The 25,196-nt window shown below is 44.0% G+C and overlaps 1 protein-coding gene and 1 long non-coding RNA gene across 3 annotated transcripts in view; both read right to left on the reverse strand.

The window, feature by feature from the left end:
* Positions 1-113: 113 nt before the first annotated feature.
* Positions 114-19,138, reverse strand: golga7bb (golgin A7 family, member Bb). Its single transcript, XM_035606752.2, has 5 exons — positions 19,018-19,138; positions 12,420-12,545; positions 10,965-11,117; positions 5,249-5,350; positions 114-4,077 (listed from the first exon to the last, which is right to left on the reverse strand). Exons 1-5 carry the CDS (start codon positions 19,027-19,029, stop codon positions 3,991-3,993), a joined length of 480 nt encoding a protein of 159 aa, XP_035462645.1. The 5' UTR covers positions 19,030-19,138; the 3' UTR covers positions 114-3,990.
* Positions 19,139-22,597: 3,459 nt separating this feature from the next.
* The window catches only part of LOC118284103, a 142,988-nt gene continuing 140,389 nt past the window's right edge, over positions 22,598-25,196 (reverse strand). For both annotated transcript variants that reach the window (XR_007031544.1, XR_007031543.1), the window contains one exon: positions 22,598-24,746. This is a non-coding gene — a long non-coding RNA (uncharacterized LOC118284103). The remainder of the gene's footprint in view (positions 24,747-25,196) is intronic.

The raw sequence follows: 25,196 nt of genomic DNA on the forward strand, positions 1-25,196 counted from the left end.
AGTGCAGGGACGCAGCAGGGGGCCGAGTTTTCTAAACAGCAGTGTGAACTGAGCCTTGTTAGATCCCAGCACGAACAGCAGCCTGCAGTCACATCACGATGAATCTCTTTCCATCAACTTCACCAAATACTTTATTCACCTCTTCAAAACTCCTCCCCCAATGCTTTGAATAATAATAATAACTTTTGAGATTTAAAACAACAATAACAACAACAACAACACATGAATTCATTTCAGTTAATATGTAAATAATCTGATGTAAACACATAAATAGCATCAGGACATGGTGCTCCTCTCTCTCGGCAGCACGACTTGGGGACTTTGCTCATCAGGGATTTCACTCTCCATCATCTGGAAGTCACGTTGTGTACGCACGCACATCATGCAGCATTAAAACATGGATGCAGTTTTCGGTCGCCCCCGAGGCGAAACAGCTCAGAGCTCAAAGCAACTCCAAGGGGCTGGTAACAAGACTCTACATCATTACCTTTTATATTTCTAGGAAGACTTCACGTTGCGCTATGAATAATCTCGCACTTGTTACAGCGAAACACACTGTACATACAGTATCTGGGTTCACCCGCGACTCCACGGGTCGTAACGCACTTGCTGCACTCTAAAATACAGCACAGGAGAAATATATATATATATATATATATATATATATATATATATATATATATATATATATATGGCATGTGAGAATTTATATACTTAAATGGTCAAAGCATCATCGGCCAGACCGCAAGTTGTACAGCTCCACTAATCTTCCGAAGACATGTTTTAGTACAGCGGTTATCTTGATGGTAGGGGATCCAGGACCCAATGTTTAATCTGCTCTGTGATAATGTACTTGTATCAACAATACACATCTTCTTACGAGAATGCGTTTGATGCCGTATCGCAATCTTCACTCCTTTGATTGTCCTCATTAATCAGAGAAATCCTTCCTGAAACAACAAGCTACATTTGGTACACAGTACTTCTATCTCACCTCAGTCTCTGAGGATAGGTTCAGATTTGTTTTTGATCCCGTCTTAACCCTCACATGCACGTATCCTCTCTAAAATGTCAACGGGACAGTTACTCGCTGTGAACCTTTGTCCAGGAATCTCTCCTACTCTCTCATTGTACGCATGGGGATGTCTTGAGATATGGTCAAAACAAGGCTGAATGCTAATGTTTGCATGCTCACATCTTCACAGTGACACTGCCACAGTTTTTTAGCAGGAAAAAAATGTTCACCCTCTTCGATTACATTTTGACCCAATGGCGGCACTGAATGAGAGGCTGGGGGAATTCATCCTGAGACATTTCATCCGAAACAACAGATGTCGACTTCATGGTGGCGCAACAGGAAGAGTCACTAGGATCCATCGTGTGGGAACTGTGAATTTTGTGCTGATCCAACAAAGTACTGTAGAGATATTTCCCTGTACTGCAGGTGGCCCAAGAGGAATAGTCAGTAGGGTCCATCCTCTGGGCACCTGTGCCAAATCCGATGTCAATTCATCCAATAGTTGTCGAGACATTTCAGTCTGGAAACCATTACTGTGGACCTACTGTATCCTTCTAGAACTTCAGCCTTTGAATATGGCACATTGTATACAGAGACCTTTACCTGAGGATCGTCACCGTCACCCCTCTGTTCACCACCGCAATAATAGGAGATGTTAGTATTACTACTAATAATGTCACGAGCTGCAGTAGCAACACTTTCAAATTTGGACCAAATAAAACATCATCATTCATAGTACACAGCAGCTCACGGACGTACAGACGAAATGCATCAATGTGATTTGATGGCCAAAAAAAACAAAGATAAAAAATGCTAACACTGGCCATCAATGATGTTTTGGATTTAAATAGCATTATGGCGTTTCCATCGACATCTTTACACTGGATACATATTGACAAGCATGTTCTACTGTACAGTTCATATACACTCTTTGTTTTTTTGTCTTCTATATACATTGTCCAATGAGCTCCTTTATTCGCCTATTGGCAGTGTTGAGTCCATTTTAAATAGGTCGGTCCATCAGCCCCAGGTTGGGTATCCGTTCCACTGGGATGAAACATGAAGGCATCGAAAAAAAGCACAGGAGGCTGAACACAAGCACAACCGAACTCAGCTGCTGTGGTGAATTATCTTTGTAGGTTCCTCTCGTTCTACCGAGTAGCAGAATGTTAGGTTGAAACTAAACTAACACACTGGACTGAAGCCAAACATGTTCATTCCTTCAACGGCTTCCCAGTGTATAGTTCAACGTCAACTTGCCAACTTCTCTGGTGAAAGTATAGGGCTGGCAGTAAAGCAGCTCTGTGGGGGGTTTTGCTTATCGTTAACTACGTGGATAAAGAAGAGGAAGAGTCGATTAGGACACATGATATGAAGTGAGGTTGAAGATAAAACTGAAACAGGTAAAAGACAGAAGAAGACAGAAACTGTGGCAACATTAAATAAAATATGCAGACAACAGGGTTATGAGGAAAAAGGGTTACGTTTTTTTGTGAGACAACGTGTGGGTTTGCTGTCTTCTGGCATCAGCATTTTTCCAACATAATGATATTCTTTTGTCGCATCAGCCCCCACAGACAGACACACAGACACACACACACACACACACGCACGCACACACGCACACACACAGGCTCTTTGCCATGAGTGTACTGGCGACATTGTACTAGAAAAGTCAAATTGAATGAATATAAGTTTCATAGTTTCGTCAAGGGAGTAGAAATGAAATCTTTTTGAATCATACCAACTTTCTCTCCACTCTCAATCCTTTGCTACATTTTCTCTCAGAGGCTCTGAACTTCCTCAGTCTGACCCTAGAGGGAGCTACAACTGTGTTTCACTGACAGAATGACATGCTGATACCTGTATTTCTGTTAATACACAAGAGTCCAAGTGTCATGTGGCACTTAAGAAATTAAAGGCTCTGTTTGTAGTCAAACCTTATATGTGCAATTTTAATCCCTCAGAGGGATTAAAATTGCTCCCTAAGAGCACCGCCTGGCTAGGTCGATTCCACCTCTGCCAGAATATGTGCGTGTGTGTGTGTGTGTGTGTGTGTGTGAATGCATGGTCACTTGCCACGGTGTGTATATGTGCGTGTTAGTATGTGTCTGTATGAGCTCTTGGGCAGAATCGGGTGCATTTGTGTGTGTGTGTGTGTGTGTGTGTGTGTGTGTGTGTGTGTCCTACAGCTGTGATGTGGATCACCAGGATCCACTGCTGTGGATGAGAAGGGTAAATAATCCAAGGTGCTCTCTGTTAGCTGTTTGATAGTGAAGCCAAATGCCTGTGAACAGTGCATCGAACCAAGCGCTCCCACAGAAGGCCTAATTTGCCAGCATTCAAAGCAGCTTGACCCTAACCACCTGACATGAATGCAATCATTCAGCGAGACCGGAGAACATTGGGTCTCCCCGGGGGCTGGTACTTTTCCCTCCTTCCAGATTTCGGAGCTGCTGCACAGGCCACTCTTCACAACCAATGAGTCAGCAGACAGACACAGTGACAGTGACCCCCCTGAAAACAATCAAGCATTGACGTCCAGTCTAATCACGGGTAAGCCTGCTGAATCAGCTGCACCACAGGGGCGGTGTGACTCATGGAAACAGACGTGAAGGAATGAGAGAAGGTGAATGGAAAAATGGGAACCGAAAAAGAATTATGATTATTTTGGGTTGGATAGCTGTTGGAGAGTGAAATCTATTTCCTCGCAGACACTCTGGATTTTTGGCCCGTACATGTGTCTGCTGCTTATGTGTGGGTTCTGTTGCACTTGTGTTGATTCTGTTGCATATCCAGCCCCCGTTCTTAAGGTGGTATGTCGTAGGCTCCTGCGGGGAGATCGTGAAGGCTTTTTCCCCCCCTCGCCGCTCGTCTTAGAACCTGGTGCTCTCATGTTTCAGCATGCGGATGTTGGTGAGTGTCCCGCTGCCCCTGTGGTGGTACCCGTAAGCCTGGCGCTGCCCCTCCAGTCACCGGGCGCTGCTGCCGGCCGACGACCCGCTGCTGCTGGGACTGGAGCTGCCCGATCCCCGGTCTTCAAAGACACTGATCTCTAGCTGAGGACACAGTGGCTGTTAAGGTTCATCGTGGCAGAGAGAGTATTTAATGCAGGGTTGACAAAGTGCTGGAGGAAATGAGTTACAATTACACCGTCACCAACAGCCATGGATCCTGTCACATCCATTCTCAGCTCAAATGAGTGAAACTAATTTGATTTTCCTACAGTACTTGGAGAGATCCATGACTGCTGTGAATGATTAGAAAATAAAAGAAAAACATACAAGTCATTAGTCAAACTAAATGTGTGGATTCACCCCGAATCTCAAAAACGTGTCTGTGGCAGGTAAATCACAGGAAAAGTCTTTTTTTTTCTGTAATAGGTTTTACCTGCAGCCAAGATGGACCATTAGCCCAAAACCTGATGGGCAACGAGACCAGTTTCAAAGGAAACTGGTCTTAAATTGGTCCTTAATAATAAAAATATTTTGGAGTTTTAGGCTAAGAGGGGGGGAAAGGTAATAGGAGTGAGCCACATGTTGTGCAGCTCTTTGGGAGAAAGAGGTCAAACAACAGAGACCATACTGTATAGGAGTGTATTGACTAATAAGTGTTGGTAATGGGTTGGCCCTGTGACTTGGAGCCTGCTCTTTGAGTCCGTCTGGGCCAGAGCTGTGTGATGGTCCACTGGCCACATTCTCTCTCGCTCTCTCTCTCAGGCGAGACATGCCTCTGGCCAACAAAGATTTCTTAAAGTTCTATAAGAACAAACTTGAGGAGTTAGACACAAGTGGTATGACTGAACAAGACGGAAAAAAAAACAACAACATCACAAGCGCCTTTATATCGTCTTCTCTGTCACCTCTCCTTATCACGACATCTGATGGAGCATTCATAATTTTTTCAGACCGGCCTTGCTTTAGATTTAGTCCTGGGAAGGATGGCTTGTCATTGAACAGCTCTTTCGCAGCAGCTGGAGTTTAAGTGCCTTGTTCAAGGGCACCTTGATGGTAATTTATGAGGAGCGGTTAGGTATTTCTTATTCATTTATCCAATCCAGATGTTCCTAGTGGTTCCAGTCGTTCTAACTGGTGACTTCCACTCACAAGGTCCGATTTCTCCAACTTCTAAACCACTGCCACCTCCTATCCGTCTCATTTATGTTCCGTCTGGGCCTTTATCCTCCTAATTCTGACAGAGAGAGAACGGCAGCAGTTGAGTGAAGGATACGACCCTCATTCCTCTCTCTATGGGGTCTGTGAGCAGCAGACCTCGAGGGGCATAGATCTTCTCATTCTGCTCCTGGATGTAGCCCGATATCTTCCTCAGCACCTGGAGTAAAACAGCAGAGCGGAGAGGGGTTAGAAAAGGACGGGCGCGTTTGGAAATATTCCAGATGCATAAAAATCTAAAAAATTGTTTTTTTTTTATCTGAACAGACGTTCCAACTAGGAATCCATTACTTGCATATTATTATTCAAAGTGCACGCTACGGTACATACATAACCATCTACCTAAAAGAGGATAAACACGGGCAGAGCTCCAGCAGAATTTTTAACCTCCTCCTGTGCCGTCGTGGGTGGAAAAAATGAAAAATGGAAGAAATGAGTTTGCGGCCCGTCTGCGAATAGTTAGCATACAGCACATGATACTAACTCTCACAAGTCATTGCCCGTCTTTATTTTTCCTGAACATTATAATCTAAACGCAGGGTAATTCCATTATGCTCTAAGTGCGGCAGTTATTTTTATACATAGTTCCAAGCCGCTCATGTCAAGCAAGGCTGTATGAATTGAATTACCAAAATTGACGAGCACAAGCTTTTCTCTTTTTGAAGTTTTCCATTTGGAAGCTTTGGTTCCTAATTCCAAAGATGGCTCTCTCAGGCTAAATGTCATGCCTTGGTTAACTGTCGGGGCAATTTGGAAACACTCTAAAACGTGAGGTGGACAGTTTATTTAGATTGCACTGGCACCGGGCCTGGAGTGTTGCATCAACTATGCAAAAAATCTCATCGCTGCAGCGGAGGGGAGGCTGAGCACCAGGTTCAGACCGGCCGTGCCTTGGCACACAAATTCAAAGACGCGTGCTTGTATACATTGTCCTCCGCATAACAACTGTACACACAGTTTGCCCTGGGGACTAAAGTAGTGTTTAAGCAACACCAACAATGCTGATGTGCCATGCGTCTCCCAAACTCTGCCTAACCGTGTCAGTCAGTTCCACCACGCGTCACTGGGCCTCATGTACGCGGAGGAAAGCTGTCAGCGACCATGAAAAGAGTCATCAGGAGATGACATGTCCGCCGGCCGACCACAGGACACGACGGAGCAGATCGTTTGGTGCCAGCCCCGTTATCTTAAGTCATGCTATTGTCGTCAGTGATAAAGCTTTTTTTTAAAAAAACACATACACACAACTCATGAAGGTACACATCAAAGTCGTATATTATTATTTTAAGTTGCTTCAGATAAGAATAGCAATATAAATACAGTACGGCTTGCATACTGAACATAAATTCATAATCTTCTCAACCTACAACCTGACAGATGCACATAGGATGTCATGGTCACTCCAGTTTGCCTTTGTGTCGTGTTTATTTGGTGTGCAGGTGTCGGTGTGTTGAGTAATCCTGTAATGCAGTGATAGCAAATTAATCCCCTCATATCCATATTCCGTAAACAGAATGCTGTGTATGGGAGTTCAGAGCCTTCCCCTTCAATTTGGCCAAGTCAAACACATGGCGTGGAACTACTGCAGGGAAAACAAAAATGTCATGAAACCCACAAAATGAAAGGCCACCACTTCACTACCCAGCTAACATATTTTTGTGAAGTGTAAAAAATTCTAAATGTGGAGTTCTGTTTCAGAAACAACATGATTAGAGACAGAGGGGCGGACATACTGATAACTATATCCCCCATATTATATACTGGAGGGACAAAGGAGGCACAACCTTCTACACAACTGCATTTTTATGTTAATCACAAATAATACAGCATCACATACTGTATATTGTTCTGTATCTCAAACTGGTTTATTACAACTCATGTTACTGTTGTAGCTTGCTGAGATATTGGTAAAACAGAGGCAGGTGGGTGAGAAACAACATCGTCCAATCAGACAAGTTGTATTCAGAAAAAACAGTTGAGCCATATTAATTACACCAAAACCAAATTTGACTGCAACTGAAAATCTGGCAAAGAAAAACTTATATGATTGTGTTTTGCTCTGTCAAACTTACGCTTCCTTGGAATCAATAAACTTCATACTATGCAATATTCAAAAAAAAAATGTTTCAAGGTGGAACAAACTTCAGTCATCCTGTGTGCTGTATTGAGATGTAACCATTTTATGATTTTTTTTTATTCCTTCGCTGATTTATTGAACATGACAGATTTGCATCGTCTTTGTGAGTTGAGTAAAGGTCACAGCAGCACTCTCAGCCCAGAGAGATTTAAAAACAGTGGAGCCTGGGCAGCAGACTGAGCGGAGCTCCTCTGGGATGTCAAAGGCCTGTTGCAGCTGCAGGCACAGCTGCTAATGTAAGTGATTGCTGCTTGTGGAAACGAAAACCGCAGAAGAAGGAAGGCTACCTTTCTATCTGATGGAGGGCAAACAAAGAAGGGACAAATTGAAATTAGAGAGAAAATTGGGAACTGAGAGATAAGACCATAGAAGAAGCCATGAGAAGGCAGCGGTTTGCTCCATCAGTCAGTCACATCTATGGACCTGTTCAGAACTGGCAGTAACATTACAGTTCATCTTGGTACAGACGTGAACACACCCAAGATACATTTGAGATCTGATCACTCAGTCTGACACATTCTGAGCACAAATATGTCCTGGGCCCCATTGCAAGCCTGCCTGTTTAACTCACGTCCTCTGGCCCACTACAGTTTCATAATAAACCACAAACATTTTTCACTCTTCTCAGTGTTTCCCATACTTTGAAGGCGGCCACAATATCAACGATGATAACATCTTATTTTGTCGTAACACGTCCGCTGCTTTCAGACATGCACTTGAGTTCAGACATTTTCTCGAACTTTTCCAGAGGGACTTGTATGTGAGGACGCAAATGTTGCGTTTTTTCCAGAACTTTTCCTGCCAGCCCCCTGGTAAAATTTCCAGAAAATGTCTGAGTGAGCCCATGTGAGAATACAGCATGAAAGATTCAAGGCGAGCGAGTGGGTGTGTTGATGACTATAAAGAAAAACAATGCTTTCTGCAGCAATTATGGTTGCGTTCTGCATACGTCTCCCCCGACGCCACAGATGGTTTTCCAAAAATGTCCCCATTGGTGTGAGCACCTCTGACCTGGACAATCTCCTGCTCATTCATCATATGTGAAAAGCAAACCCCGTCTAGACCCATCCATCCATCCATCGTCTACCGCTTTATCCATTTAAGGATGGCAGGGGGGCTGGAGCCTATTCCCAGCTGACATTGGGCGAGAGGCGGGGTTCACCCTGGACAGATCGCCAGCCTATCGCAGGGCCACATACAGAGACGGACAACCATTCACTCTCACATTCACACCTACGGTCAATTTAGAGTCTCCAATGAACCTAACCCCATTCTGCATGTCTTTGGACTGTGGGAGGAAGCCGGAGAACCCGGAGAGAACCCACGCAAACACAGAAAGGCCTGGTTGGTACAGCCCCACGTCCTAACCCGCAGCCATGACTAATGGGTTTAGAGCGGTGCAGGGAACGGGCCGATCTTTTCCCCTGCTAGCCAGCTCTCGGGGCAGCTCAGTCCTCTTCAGCGTAACAATATGACAGTCAAGTATCCAAGCTGTGCCTCTGAGTGCGACTGGCCCTCTGGGAAGAGCTGTGTTCGCCTGCACGTGTATGAATCGCCTGAGAAGCAAAGGTGTCAGTCTGTTTCAAATGCGTGTGTTCCTCTGCGAGACTGAAAGTGCAACATTGGCGTTTATATATATATGTGTGTGTATGCATGTGTCTGGGCAGCCACGTTCTTGTGAATAATAAAAGAAGAAGAAGAGGAGACGGTGGGTACAAGCTGTGAGTGAGGGAGGCTTTCTGAATGCATGTGCGCACATGTATCTGCTCTGACATGCTGGGAGCAATCAGTGTCCTTTGACAGGGTGAGATATGAGCATCAAGGGCTTTGGTGCTCCAATGAATCTGCACAATGACACACACGCACAGGCACAGCATCAACCTGGGTGGGTATAAATTTGATCATAGTCAGTCATAACTTCATTCAGCCAAGATGATGAAGTTAAACAGGGAAATAAACAACTCTCCCGCGGCGCTGATAGCGTCTCAGGATCTCAATGGAGCGGCACCCAGCTGACAGGGAGATGAAAAGGCGCCTCAGACCGGGTCATGTCTGCATGGCTTCAGCACGGCAATAAGTCCTTTTATACTTCTTGGTCAAGCTCCCAGTGCCTCTGTGCTGCTTCGATAAAGACATGTTTACAAAACACGACGAGGCCCGGGGGAGATGAAGGTCGCAGGGTGACAAAGATCAGAACAGAGAGGCATGCCGGGACTTCACGCCACTCTAGTTTCATCCGAAAAACCCGGGCAGGTACACGCAGAAATCACAAGAAAAATTAATCAAACTCACCATGCGTGTCAGTGTCTGTAATTGAGTTATGTATGCGAGTCAACTTGCTCCGTCTCAGCGAGTGACAAGCAGCAACAAGCAGCCGGGTTGAGTGCAGTGGACGGACAGCTGAGGGGAACATTGTGCAAGAGAGAACCAGATCGTATCGCCTCGTCTTTTTGGCTACGCAGCACCGTGCGAGTGGGTGTATATAATGTGTTCTGACCTTAGAGGACCACAGTGCATTAGAACACACAATTAAAGGCTTGTGTCTATGAGAGAGAGAGAGTTTGCTTCCATAAAAAAATGGACAAATATGAGTACGGGCACATGGGGTTTATAATAACCAGCTGTTAATGAATGATGTCTGATCGAGAAATGTTCCCTGCAAAGTGAATCTACTGCTCCAGACCTGGGTTCAGACCTGCTGGCCTCAGGGGTCTCTCTGTGTAAAAGTTTGCTTTTCTCCCAATACCCGAGTGGGTTTCTTCTAGGTACTCCGGCTTCCTCCCACGGACCAGACATTAGGGATACTTTAATAAGGGAGCACTGGTGAATTGCCTGTGGGTGTGAATTGTTTTTTTTGTCTTTATATGTGCCTGAGCGAGAGATAGGTGATCTGTCCAGGGTGTCGTCTGCCTAATACCCAGTCTAACCTCGGTCAGACTGTGTAGCCTCAAGCAACGCTCAACAGAAAACACGCAGGTTAGAAAAAAGGATGGCTGGAAGTCCACAGAAACGTACGGTATTTCCAGGTTTGCTCTGCAATCCAGAACAGGCCCGATGGTCAAGAGTTAATTCTTGAGATGAGGGAGGAGATTCGTCTTGATGAGGAAGACTGAATTCAGGCACGTAAAATGTCTATTACAGCGCTGGATCCTTCCGTCTCTGCTCGCTTACGAAGAGGATCGACCACGAACATTTGTATATCACAAATTGAATTTAACACAAATATTCATTTCTTATTAGGACATACAGAACCAAGGTGGTTCTGACAAAACGTGTTGTGAGATCTTGGCCTCTGAAAAAACACTTTAGATAGAGGAACCGTTTTTTGCCGTAGGAAGAACAATCATACAAACAAAGCGGAGGCTTAAAGGAATAATTTAAGCACTTTGGGAGTTACGCCTATTCACTTCCTCTGAGAGAGGATACGGAGTGAGAGCCAGAAGGCAGCAGGTTTTTCTCTTTCTCAGAAAACTTGGACTTATCGACATAGTTAAAGCAAAGCCGTTACTCATAACAGTCAAAATATTTTTATTCTTTTCTCAATGCGCAGCCGTCTTCGGTCAGATAGAACCTCTTTTCATACACGAAAAGCTCCGTCTCGCCGTTTCGAGCATGTAGGTGTCTACAGCTTTATTACCTTCTCATAGCGTGTCTCCATGCAGAGGAAGATGATGTAAGCCGTTGCACAAGCCAGACATCCTTCCAGGTACGACTGACCTCCAATTTTTTCGGCCTCGGCATAATAGGAGTTCAGGGTCTTCACCGTCTCCTCGAGCAAGGTTCGCTCAATCTACCCACGAAAACACAAACAGACATCGAAGTAGAGATGTGAAGGCACGCACGCACCAAAAAGACAGCAGAGTGCTCTGGTGCAACGGTTGGAGCGAGCTGTTCCGCTATAAAACAGCCTGCCAAGAGAAAAGCAGCTGCATTCTGCTGCAACGTGAGATACCTTGACTTTGTCCAAACTATTTAAAAACACACCTCACTTGCAGAATATGAAGAAAGGCTAGAATGACAAATTAGGCAGAAGTGTGACAGCAGGCTGTAGTGGTTTGAGCATCTGACAGAGGACCTTCACAGTGAAGTGACAGATTTGGTTTATTAATGGTCCCTTTAATCTGACTCCTACTGTGTTATGTTTTTTTCTTGCTCTCTGAGTATGAACTATGGGATTCAGATACTATTCGCAAAACATTCACAGATGCTAATACAAAAAAATGTACAACTTGGGTAAACAGCAAGTGTTGAAAGTAATAATAAAAGCACTGTGGCTCCATCTTCTTTAGCTTTACCTATTTTTTATGAGCACAAACAACACAGAAGAGTTTTAATATAGTTGTGTCACTTTCATTCTGCTTTTCTCTGCTGAGTTACAAATCCAGGTTGTTCGAGACCATGCTACAAATGTCTATCTCCATCTGTGGACGGGATGTAAAGAGATTCATAGTTTTTCATGATGCCAAATTTTTGGATTTCAGACATCCATCTAAAAAAAATGAAGCATCAACACTGCAGAATTAGCTGCTATGGCCAGTTTAGAAAGTAGCTAAAACAGAACAGAACTAAAAGAGAACCTCCCACTATTTCAGGAACTAAATTTTGATTTGTGTGTGTAAACTGAAAATGGTGAAAGATAATAATGCCCTGTTTTTCTTGGGGTCAGATCTGTGAGAAAAAGGTTTTTGTTTATGAAGAATTCTGTTTCTCCTCCATATGTGAATTCAATGGTGTGTGTCTGTGTGTGTGTGTCTGTGTGTGTGTGTGTGTGTGTGTGTGTGTGTGTGTGTGTGTGTGTGTGTGTGTGTGTGTGTGTGTGTGTGTGTGTGTGTGCGTGTAGTGGACACAAGAAAGAATAGCTTTTGCTAACAGGGATCCGAATAAAGATAAAAGATCCAAATAAAGACAAAGCGTTGCTTGGTATATCGATACTAAATAGGTATCTCATGATGGAGATCCGATTAAGCTTTATTGAGCCATCACTCTCTCCGTGTTGGAGAGTGTGGCTGTTGTTTCAGGTGTGTCGGGGTTTTGCAAACACATTACACTTGCCTGGATGTGTGTATGTGGGTGTGGCTGTGTTTGTGCTCACCCGGTTGTCAAGCTCTGAGGGGAACTTGCTCTGGAAGCGGCAGACGGTTCCTTCGTTGTAATCCCTCTGTATGAATACCTTCGTTACCAGGGACGCACTGTGCCTCAGCTCCTGAAGGTTATGGAACTAACAACAGGAAGAAGAAGAAAAAAAAAACACATCAAACTTGTGGTCCAAAATATATTAATATTAATGACGGTAGAAGCGGAGTAAGTTTGCCTTTGGTTTTTAAAGAATATATATTTTTTAGAACCGGTGCTTCAGTCTAATCAGCATCACCCAGATAGTTCCTGATTTCTTTTCACTGGCAAAAGCTGATTCAATGTACAGTATATAAAGACTGGTAGGATGCAAAAAATGCTGGGTGTGTAAAAAAAGAGGCCCATCTCATCATCAAAACTCTATAGCTCATAACACACTCATCCACGGCGGCTCTCAATAACAATAACAAATCCTCTACAAAAGATAAAGTGATCAAATATTTCCTGCAAGTTTCGCGTCCTCTCCTGCCAACAGGTGCCACGTACACATTGTAGTTTGTCAGTGTAGACAGTGCAGTTGGCGCTCTCATGAGTTCCTCTTGTATCAATGGGCCCAAATTGCTGTAATAATGAACACCGACACACTCCCCTTCACAGTACTCCGGTGCTGAGTGCTTCGTTTTACACCCAAACAGGCATTTCCCTGAGAGTCATACAACAGCGAGCAAGTGGGCCGCTGTGAACTTGTCCCCCGCTGATCTAAATTACTCCCCTCAAGGGGGTGGTAATTAGAGATACAGTGGGAGAGAGGGAGAAAAATTGGGTGAGAAAACAGAATGAGAAACAGATAGAGGGAGCAGGTTTGCAATCCCACCTTATGTGTTCAGCATGTGTGCATTTGTGGCCTTTAAAAATGTAATATTTACTAAATTTAACTTTCACAGCCAAAGTTTTGTCAGTGTTATTATCCAAAGCAGGTCGTGAGTTTCTGTTTATGAGGTAACCTGCATGTACTGTATGAGCCCCAGAGAGTCATTCCCCTGTGAGCAGCTTTACTGTAGCACAGTGCCAACCTTTCATCTCTATATAGGGTATATGTCGCTCTCAGCTAAGAATAGCATTCGAGCTGCTATTTTCATCTGCTAACAGCAACAATCATATCCACACTCCCTAGATCTTGCTGTCTGCCAGAGCTTTTAATATCCTCCTTTTTTTCCTTCCCTTTCTCTTCTGTCCCCCTCCCCCTGCTACCTCTGGCCCATCACGACTAACAAGTCACTCTATTAAAATAAGAAATAACCAGCACACAATCACTTATTCAGGTTAGAATTATTTGGCTGCTAATAACAAATAAAGGGAAGAAGAAAGGTAGGATGTGGCATTAAAACCATTGGAAGAATGATTTAAATAAATATAAGTAACCATGGAGAGGAGGATAATAATATAGGGGAATAAATAAGGATATATGTAAGAATAGGAAGGGGAACGTAAGAAGGAAAGAAAGAAGGGGGATTACATAAGGGAAAACAAAAGAGGAAAGAAGCATAAAAAGGAAAGGCAGGCAAAAGAAAGATAACCATAAAGAAAGATCGATGCACACAAAGTACAGTAATATAATTTAAAAAAGAACAAAGAAGGCAGCAGGCAAAAAAGAAAAAGATAAAGAAACTAAACAAAAAAAATGTAAATACATTTTATAAACCTGAATATTAACAAAACCTTGACCTCAGCGCTTGTGGAAAAAAACCAGGGCTTCACTCCCACTCAACACGTTTGGCATTCAGGCAACCCTGTCTCCTACTAATCACATTTCACATAACTAAACTCCCTGCAACATCAATTATGTTTTGTGGAAAATATAATTGCAACCAGCCTACAGTATGCCTTCTTGTAAAAGCAATGAGGATATGTTTTTAAGTTACAATTTGGTTACAAGTTTGCAAATATAGGTTGATACCGTCTGTAGCAGAAACATGTTCACAGACTATTTGTTTTTTCTGCCAAAAATATCCAATCCTGCTGCACAAAATCCACTTGTAGTGACCAAAGCATTATGAAACATTTTTTCATGGTTACGTTTAGGCACCAACGGCACATGGTTAACGTTAGGAAAAGATCGTGGTCTGTTTATTACACAAAGAGTTCACAGTAACTTTAAACACAATGTGTTTATTTACAGCCAACCCAAAATCCTATTTCCGAAAACCTTTACCAAAAATGCTTTTGCTGCCTAAAACTAAGCACAGACAGAACAGTGGATGTGCACTTTGTAAGCTCACCATCCACCCCAGCCGCCTCCTGGCAACTCTGAACGCTGCATGTGAACGTAATCTGGAGGCGACAGGTTAATTCAGGGCAGGGGGACGTCATGGTGTGTTTTGGCCTCTTGTCGACCCGCTCATCTCTGCCTTACATCCCGGCTACATGTCGCTTGCAGCTAAACAAAGCCGGCGGGAGTCACGTCTCTCTGAGGCCACCGATGAAGCCGTTTGTTTCACATCTCTCCCACCACTCGCCTGATTTTAATCAACTTGGAAAAGTGCGTTCCGGACACAAACACTGTTTGGCCTATATTGGGGATGTCGTGGTTAAAGGTCAAAAACTTTTACATCTGAACCAAATGTGATGTAGTGTGACACAGTATATTCAAAATAAATTAGCGACTAGGATTGTTTAGGTCTACATGCCACACTCTGTGATATAGCTCTAATGAAATCTTGGTCACAATCGGCTTGAGACGGCATCCATTTTAAGGTTGAAACGTTGAAACGTATGAGAAGAATTTTTCACAGCTCATCAAAAGGTTCACCTCTTTCCCGGAGCCCCACAAAGTTATTTTTTGATCAGCTTCCTTTGTTTTGGTTTATGTGTGTTTGTTCTTTTTTTCCTCACTTTATAAAAAGGCACCGCGCAGTGTATTCTGCATTATCTCAAGTCATATCCTTCTGGTTCGTAGACATGGGTCATAGCAGAAGTTGCATTGTGAGAATTTGATCCTAAATATGTGACAATGTCTATGATCGCCAGAGCCCCGAATCGGCTGTCGGAGGACAAGTCTCACAGCGCGACGTCGGGCCACTTCTCTGGACTGACGACTGAAGATTTGATAATACTGCTCTCGACTGAGATGGTCAGGGGCCCTCACACGAACGCAATCAGAGGTTGGCCAACAAACATATAGACTCAAGCACAAATTAATATGGACAAACAATGCAGAAAGATTGATGGGGGGGCAGGGGGTTCTATGGATAGGCAGAGGAGAAGAGGAAGGTGGTGAGGGACTAGGAGTTGCGGATCTCTTGGGGGGAGGGAGTTCCATAGAGCTGCCCTGGAGAAGGCTCTGTCCACAAAACTACGGAGGTAGCTTTTTTGGGTGGAGAGAAGACGGGCAGAGGCGGATCTGAGGGGCCGTGTGGGATGGTAGGGGGAGAGGAGGTCAGTGAGATTTGGGGGAGCAAGATGGTGGAGGGCTTTGAAGGCGAGGACCAGGGTTTTTGAAAGTGATCCGGTGTGAGACGGGGAGCCAGTGAAGGTCTTTTAAGACCGGCTTTGACATTGGAGCACTTCATGAAATATTTCTCAAGTCACGTGGTGTTGGTGTTTTACCGGCAGACTGGTCTTGTCTGTCTCCATTTAAGACTCGAAGATAAATGTTTGCTGTTGGCAGAGCACTGATGTTTACTTTCCTGCGTGGGAGACCAGGGTTCAAATACAGTCTGTTCCCCCGTCTAAACATAGCGCACGAGCAGACGGCAATATTAAAGTGTCACAATGATCACACAGGACTCTATTAACGTCTCTGCATCACACAAGACTCTATTAACGGTCTCTGCATCGTGCTGCGCCGTCTGACTTTTAGTTAAGTTGAAGCTGAAAGGCAAAAAGACAAAAATGACTCGATGACATTTCGAAAACCAAAAGTAAAAGAATACACTGGATGCATCAATGACCTCGCGTGGGGGCGGTTGCTAGAATGTAAAATGTTGCTATTTACATTATTTTCTTTGTCATGTCTGTTCATGACGTCTCTGATACACCTCAACCTCTTCATTTCCTCCAGCTTGGATCCATGGGCCTGTGTGATTCTCAGTGCCATGACATGTTTCCTACTGTAGTCACCACGACTCAAGGAAACACACAGCACCCACAGTAAATAACGTTTCCTTCTCATCCGAGCATTCTCTAGCCTTTTCGCCATTTGTCTTACTGTCAGCTTTCTCTTCTTCTCATCCTTTCAGAAGATATCTGGTTTCCTTCCACTGGGAGCACAATATTTCACGTTTACTGCCAAGCGGATGGAGCCGGAGGTCTGTAAATCACCGGAGTTTAGACAGTGTTGACAAAACAGACAAATTTCTGCAGGATGACATCTCGGTGGAGGATCAGCGTCTGTGGGACCGAGGCTGGAAGCAGAAAGGTGTTTCAGGAGTGAGCTGGGTGTGCGCCATGCAGCCTCTAAGACGATTACTGTGCCACGACACTTCATTTCTTAACAGTGTATGGCTCGATTCGGGGCTAGCCTACAGACTGAGAGGGGGATCTGGCAGAGATGGATCTAATGGGTCCATAGACTGTCCATGCAGCACAAACAGCTTGCACCATGAGCTGATTGTTACTCAGTCACTTAACATGGTGCATCCGCTGACTTGGCAGACAATAAATGAGTTCTAATATAAAATGAGTGAGTGAGGGAGAGAGAGAGAGGGAAAGAGAGAGGCAGATGGGTGAAAGCTTGTACAGGAAATAAAGTATGCTCTTCAGCCTCCAATCACTGATGGTTACAAACTGCAGCAGCCTGTCCACATGAAATATGCCATTGATAAATGATGGGTCCTGGACATGCAATCTGTCTCCTTGGTTCCATGCAACGTATGTACCCGTGCACATGTGCATGTTGTGTTTGAGTGCGTGCGTGCGTGCGTGCGTGCGTGCCTGCACGCGGAACTAATAGGGCTTGGACACGGATCCTGGCAGACCACCGGGGGGGACTCGGGGCCACTCTGCCAATGTATTGCTGCTGGCTCAGAAAAAAAGAAATGATCATGAATCCGGCTCAGCAAATTCCGCTGCACCTTCGGCTGCGGCACGGCTACGCAAAATTTCACTCACAAATAAATTGAAGGCTTCCGGGCACTAGCAAGAAGCTAGCACTCACATATATATACAGTATAAACTTACAAACAGGCATATAACGCATGTTTAACCCGTCTCAAAGTGGTACTAGAGTAACAGACGTTTCCTCTACTGAGATCATTATTATGATAACTATATGGCAGCTATGTCTTCAGCATGAACATCCAGGGAAAGGACATTGAGAGAGGGGACTCTTATTAGTTCCTGGGTGTTCACCTGAACAATAAACTGGACTGGACAGACACCATGGCCCTGTACAAGAAGGGCCAGAGCAGACTATACCTGCTCAGGAGACTCAGGTCCTTTGGAGTGCAGGGGGCGCTCCTCAGGACATTCTTTGACTCTGTGGTGGCATCAGCCATTTTCTATGGAGTGGTCTGATGGAGCAGCAGCATCACAACAGCTGACAGGAAGAGACTGGACAGACTGATCAGGAAGGCCAGCTCTGTCCTGGGAGGCCCCCTGGACACAGTGCAGGTGGTGGGAGAGAGGAGCAAAGTGATCATCAGTGATGGACAACGACTCCCACCCCATGCAGGACACTGTCTCTGCACTAAACAGCTGCTTCAGTGACCGGCTGCTTCACCCTAAGTGTGTGAAGGAGCGGTATCGCAGCTCCTTCCTTCCTGCTGCTGTGAGGATGTACAACCAGCACTGCTCTAAATAGAACACACACAAACACACACAGGACTCAACCACTGTAAAAATAAAATAAAATATATATATATATATATATATATTAAAAAACAGCAAAACGCTGCTGATACTATTTGGAGTAACAATAGTCTTAACAAATCCACTTCTGACACGGACTTCTGTTTCGTGGACGTTTTCCGAGTTGCCAACTAAAGGAAAACGTTATTTACAGGTGGTGAGGGGAGCGTGAATCCGGAGGGGTGAGTACAGTGTGTGCAACAGCAGCTTTACTATGTGGCTCATTATAAAAAACCCGATATATTTATGGGAGGAAAAAGCCTTGTCAGGCTAATTTGAAAGTATGTCAGAAGGAGAAACAGAGGGAGGGAGGCTGCCCCTGTCCATGGTGCTGACTGCTCCATCATCATCATCACCACCACCACTCTCATCAGCCGGTCTCATCAGTTTCTTACTTGGCAACACAGACGAGAAACTACACCGCAACTATGTACTAATAGATCATATATTTTTTTATATGTGAGGGTGTCCGTCCACAACCACAGAGTTCAAGTGAAACTGAGGCTCGTGAATGGAAGATGTTCGGTCAGCCTGAGCGTCACACGACCGAGTCATGTGTTCGAAATTCACCCGAGCCCCCACGATCAAGTCACAGAAAAAATCGGTGGCGACGACGAGCGAGACGATCGTGCACGACTGCCTTTCTCAACCCTGCACTTCTTGGAAAGAAAGAAAAAAAAAAGGTAAATGCTATGGAGTCATTCTCCGGGTTTTGTGCGTAAAAGAAAGAAGAAGAAAAAACGGGGTAGGGAGGGAGCGGGGTTCCTTACCTCTGTCGCCATGTTGCGGTGCAGGAGGGTTTGCGGGATGCGTCCCGTGCAGAAGACGACGGAGCGGTGCGCTCGTGCTGTGCGGGACTCCGCGGCTGCGCGCAGGAGCCTGGCCAAGGAGAGCGGGCGCGCGAGCGCACGCGTGTGGCGCGCGCCCGCAAGTGACGACGCCGCGGGGCCAGAGGTGGGGGGATGATAATTACATGACGTGAGCTCTTATTAATGCACGACCCGAGGATGATTCGTCTCCCACGCGCAGTCTGCAAGGTCGGACTCTCAAAAACGCAAAGTGCTTTCCCCACTCCGCGTGTCCGCACTCTACATAGGTGAGGGCTTTCTTTTTTGTGGGCTATTGAAAATCTCACTGACTATCAATAATTCAAATTAAGTGCCTCAGTTTCCGTTTCCATTTTTTTTTTGCAGCCACTCTGGACCAAGCACAACAGCAAAACCACCAAACTCCGATTTCTTTTTTCACTGAAAGGCAATATACGAATAGGTGTTCAGAGCTTTAAACTAATGTTCCAACAGGCATCGAGATAATTAAATATTCTCACCATAGATGCAATTCTTCAAAACATGTCTGTACAGTTGTAACTCCCTTAGACAAATAACACTGAATTGAATTGAATTGAATTACAGAGAAGAGCTTTATTCATGCCATAATAAGCAAAACTATAAACTGATTTTACAGTGCTTCAGAATACAGAAGAGCTGTACCCAGCCATGATATATATATATGAAATAAAACATTATTAAATCGCCAGACAAAGTGAGTCCCCAGGGGAATATTACACCGAATTCCTTTTTTTAAAAGCATGAATCACTTGTTTCTGCCATCACACAGCGAGGCCTAATTTTATGAAAGATCTAAGCCTGTTCTCATATTTAGGGAACACTGTCAGTCATACTGTACTATGTATACTGTGTACATACTGTGTTTACTGTAGCCACCGCTGTTATTCTCCACAAGCAGATGGGTTCTCTGGTGCACAGTGGTCATGCTGCGGTGACTCACACAGTAGCCCATATGTTTAATGCACCATAAGGAAGTGCTCATATTAAACATTTATTAGATTCCGCCTGGAAATACTATATTTCCAGTTTCTTATTTTTCCTTTCAAGAATAGCAAATTCATTCAATTCATGGGCAGACCAAGGTTTTACAAGGTTGACTTGTGGTTGAAATTTTTTAAAACATTATGGCAAAAAATGTGGCAGATCAAAAATCACGTTTCCCGTGCTCTTGACACACCCAAAGGCAGGAAGATGTTTTTGATAAGACAAAATGGACTTGTGACCGTCCATTTTGGGGAAAGTGGGTGAAAAAAACAAAACACTAAGAGGCTATTTTCTTGGTAGAACTTGTTCTTATGACTCATGACGTGCTGAAATTAGTCACTTTCTCTGTCACTATACAATACACATTGCCTGAGGGCTGCTTAGATCACATTTCTGGCAGCGGCGCTCAAATTCCCACACAGGCGTGCAAATGTACACACACACACAAATGTATTCACAAAGACACAACAGCAGCCAGCGCTCATGAATGGAGACAGAATCCAAAAATAAGATGGAGGAGCTGTAACAAAATGAGAATTATGCAGAACTAATATTATTTGCCAGGATCCCGCTGCTTGCTCCAGATTGCTTCAGAAGATGCATATCTAATCACACACTGGCACAGATTCCTTTGGGGTGTAAAAGTGTTTGTATTCACATTCACATGTATTTTTGTGTGCGTTTGTGCATGCGAGTGTGTCTTCGCCTCCACTTGGCATTCTCCAGTGTATTTTCTCCTCAAGGCTTTCAGCCACACACACACACACACACACACACACACACACACACACACACACACACACACACACACACACACACACACACACACACACACACACACACACACACACACACACACACACACACACACACGCGGAACACACTCGCCACATCACGCAAACCTGAGCCTGAGGAAACAATTCAGTGGATGAGCTGCAACTCATTATTAGTGTCTATTTTATGTGCACAGTGTGTTGGAAGTGGAACGAGACTAAATGTTTCTAGCAGTAATGTGAGGATGTGACGCTCATTACATAATAGAAAACACAAAAGATGGATAATTCACACGGCTACAAGAAGCATGCTCTCTCTGTGTGTGTGTGTGTATATATATATATATATATATATATATATATATATATATATATATATATATATATATATATATGCAAACAAACACAAAACACAATATAATACTATATCTACTTATGAACGACAAAAAATGATATATACATATAAATAAATAAATAATGAAATACATAAAAATAAATTGGTTTGGGATGAAAGAGGTTGTTTCTGTATGTTACATTTATTTATTCATTTTCTACATTTAAACGTTTAAATCTCTCTCAATACTGTTTATGAGTTTGTGTACAATTAATATTGAGTGTCGGAACTACACAATGAATTAAAGCACAAATCTCTGAGGACAAGTAATATGAGCATGTGAGACATTTGTTTTTCAGCCACGGACAACCAAAACAAAATCATACAGTCACGTACTGTTGGACCTACAGTTGGCAGTTCCTGCTGCGCGGTGGAGTCAATGTAACCCAAACAGACGAGACAGAACGGTGATTAAAACAACCTTGTCCCATCCTCCGACAAATCGCCCACCCTGAACAACGGCGCAACGTCTCCAGCAGTGTGGCCCAAACGAAGATGAGCCTGAGTTACATCAGGAGCTAAAAGGTATGATGGGACTTCCAAGTCAGGCTATGTGAAGTTGGGTGGCGACTTCCTGGAGATTGTGAAGCACCGCCGCGTCAACTTGGACATTCATGTGAGCGCGGGGCTGAACTAAATCCCCCACGAGTCTTCCCAAGTTAAACTGGACATAGTCAGCGGGTGCATTTATTGTCATTCGCCAAAGATCTTGAATCATTTGCAATATCTCCAACAAATTTTCCATAGTGTTAACTGATACGAGGTTAAGTAGAACTGAGTATCAACTACTTTCCATTAGCTAAGCGGCTAACACTGAGCTAAAGGCAGCTCCGTCGCACTGGCCAGGTCAAGACAGATGTAGTAGATTGGATCCGCACACCGCTGTAACCAATCCGGCTTTAGACTGGTCAAGTCCGCCTACCCAATTGACATATGCACACAGAAATACATAAATAAATAAATGTAGAAATGAAGAAATAAATGAATGCATGTAGAAATAAATAAATTAATGTAGAAATACAGAAATAGCCTTTTCCATTGCAAACTGTATTTATTTTGTCATTTATTGATGTATTTAATTATCAATTTCTGCATTCATTCATACTTATGTCATTTATTTGTCTTTCATAGATACTTGCCTAGCCTAACACCAAAATCGGACCATGCTCATTGACTGGACGGTAATGTGAGAGTAGCTTGTTTTTACACGCCTGCTGTCAGAAGGCCAGTATTCCCGCGCTCGGCACGTTGTCTCGATTGCGTTCGCGGTTTTTGGCAGGCTACGCCGGCAATAGTCTCTGCGCAGCTGAGGCCGAAATGAACGCAATCATTCATTTTCAAGGTATCCTGTCGTCAACTGATGAAAAGTGATATTTCACAGTGGACCAATGTGTTGCAGCCACGGACAACAGACAGAAGTATATTAAACGTAGCTCAGTGGTATGAGCAGCTGGGGTCTGCGGTGAAGCTGGAATCGCGCAGTTCCGTGTCAGTTAGTCAGTGTGCGTTTGTCACGAGTGTTTATATTTGGTTTCAGGATTTTTTTGGTTACATGTTGTCTGGGGTAGTGAAGATATTGGGTCGTGGTTTTGTTTGATTGACCTTTTCGGGATATGCAGCGGACGTAAACCAAGTGAATTAAATTACTGGTTTGTTTCATTCGAACTTCCTTCGTGGCTGAACATATGAATTCCTGTTTATATTGAGGATGCAACGAAAGATGATGCCTTCATATTGCATTTCATTCTGGTCCTCAAGTGTGTGTGAGAATCTGCACCTCAGCAGAAAATAATAACTTTGCCTCAGCCTTAAATTATCATAATGACCCACAACACTATAAATACACACGCAGGCCCACATACACACACACACACACACAGGCACGCACACACACAGCCTTTTTTTCTTCATGAAATATTTATTTCAGCAAAATATTCTTGGTTTCCGCTGCTCTCCAAAACTGCCAGTTTCTATTTGAAGCCTGCGCTGTGAAATGCTGAAGATGGTGATACTGACCCTGCAATGAAGAGAGAAAAAAAAGCACCAAAAGAAAACACCGAACATCACTGCGGTTTCTTCGCTCTCATGTCCTCAGTCTCGAGCGTTGAGGTAGCATTATGAGGCACTTTTTCCTGAGTTTCTTGGTTAGTGTGGTTTGACTCGTAAAGTTAATAAAATCATCACCCCTGCGTTGCAGAACGGCGTTCACCTGACTAGTTCTTACACTTCAGAAAACATTTTGTTTGGCTTTATTCACTATACGTATTGTTCTCGCTGCTCGTGACTGGGCCGAACAACAGGTACCAGATATAGAGAGTTGGGACATTGGGACAGTTGGTTGTCACCCACAGTTTGAATAAAGCTGCTGCTATATGTAATGCATGTGCAAATGTGTTTGTGTGTCCGTTAATGTTTCTTTATGTATGTGTGTGTTTGTCCACATGTGAGCGAAAGGGGAACGTTTTGAACAAGTTATTCAGAGATGAATGCAGCAATCTCCGGCATTTCCCACAGTAACACAAAACTGTTTGTGTGGGTGTTGGTTTTTTGTCTCGTCTTCATTTGTGGCTTTTTGTGTGTCTGCGTATGTGTGTGTGTGTGTGTGTGTGTGTGTGTGTGTGTGTGTGTGTGTGCGTGTGTGTGTATGTGAATGGACTGTGGAATGCTGACCTGTCCCCCTCCTTGGCTGGCAAATCAGAGCCGAGAACTGTTAGGGCAGATTGTGTTTCGTGGGAGGTTTGGATTCGAGCGCAGACAGTCTGTGTTACCCACTGCAGGTGAGATCTGAGCACCGGAGCAGATTTGTTTATGCAGTGCAGCTTGCATGTGTCTCACGGTGACATCAGCTCCCACTTTTACATGCACACGCTACCTGTACAAGGGAGCGATGCACAAGACTTTTGCTCATGCACACCGTGTTTCGGGAGCTCCAGCTCGTCTGGGCATCGCGCCACAGCAAACACCCTTGTCCTATTGACTTAACCACAAGTTGAGAATCTCACCCACACAAATACACAAGCACTGTCAGAGGAGGATATTGAAAGAGATCTTGTTCTCTTCCAACATGACAGGAAATGAGAACTCTCAACCCCAAAAAGTACATTAAATTGGAACATTTAAAAGCAAATAAACATCTCCTTCCAACGTGCTGGATACCAAAGGCAGACTAAATAAAAAGTCAACTTTTTCAGCAAATCTGCATGTGGGACTGTCTGCCACACGTCCTCCATGTTTCAGAAGTCCAGGCTGGATTATCTGGTGTCTGTGTGGCCTTTCAAGAGTTGGCCTGGTGCTGCAAGCAAGTCGATCTGTCCCTCTTTACTGGCAGTCAAATCTGAGTCGAACACTTTTCATTTCAGCGCCAGCGGATGTTCTCGGATCTGATATCAATGCTGGCTGGTTAAATGTTGCACACGGGCTGAGCACAGCTGTTCATTTTGCACAAGACACCGTCGAAGCAACTTCATCATCTTGATTGACAAGTCACTACTGGAACAAACCTCAAAAGAAAAAAGAAAGGAAGTCATTTGGAAGAAAGTAATCTGCTCATACGGACTGAAGGAGTTTTCCTGCCTCGGCTGAACAATGAATTACATTCTACTCTATTCTTTTCTTTAAAAAAGGAGATGAATAAATGGTACAAGATAAAGAGACTAATTATTGGATATTTCAAAGAGACAGTGGTGTACAGTAGGACCCCTGCAGAGAGGAGGACCTGTGTTTAAGAGTTAAGAGTTGAAAAGTAAAACGAGTGAGTGCTCTGTTTGCTCTTCCTGAGGATTAACAGGGAAGAGTTTTCTGCAGCTGGGGAAGATGGACGAAGTGAAGAGGCTGACGTCTCTGTGTGTTCTCCATTATGTCCTGCACATTGGGCCAAAACACAATCAGAAATGATAAAAAACGTCCTCTCCGTAATAATCCTCATGTGATTTCACGGCTGTTTTCCAATA

This window comes from Scophthalmus maximus, chromosome 10, assembly GCF_022379125.1.
Source record: "Scophthalmus maximus strain ysfricsl-2021 chromosome 10, ASM2237912v1, whole genome shotgun sequence".
In the NCBI taxonomy this organism is placed as follows: Eukaryota; Metazoa; Chordata; class Actinopteri; order Pleuronectiformes; family Scophthalmidae; genus Scophthalmus; species Scophthalmus maximus.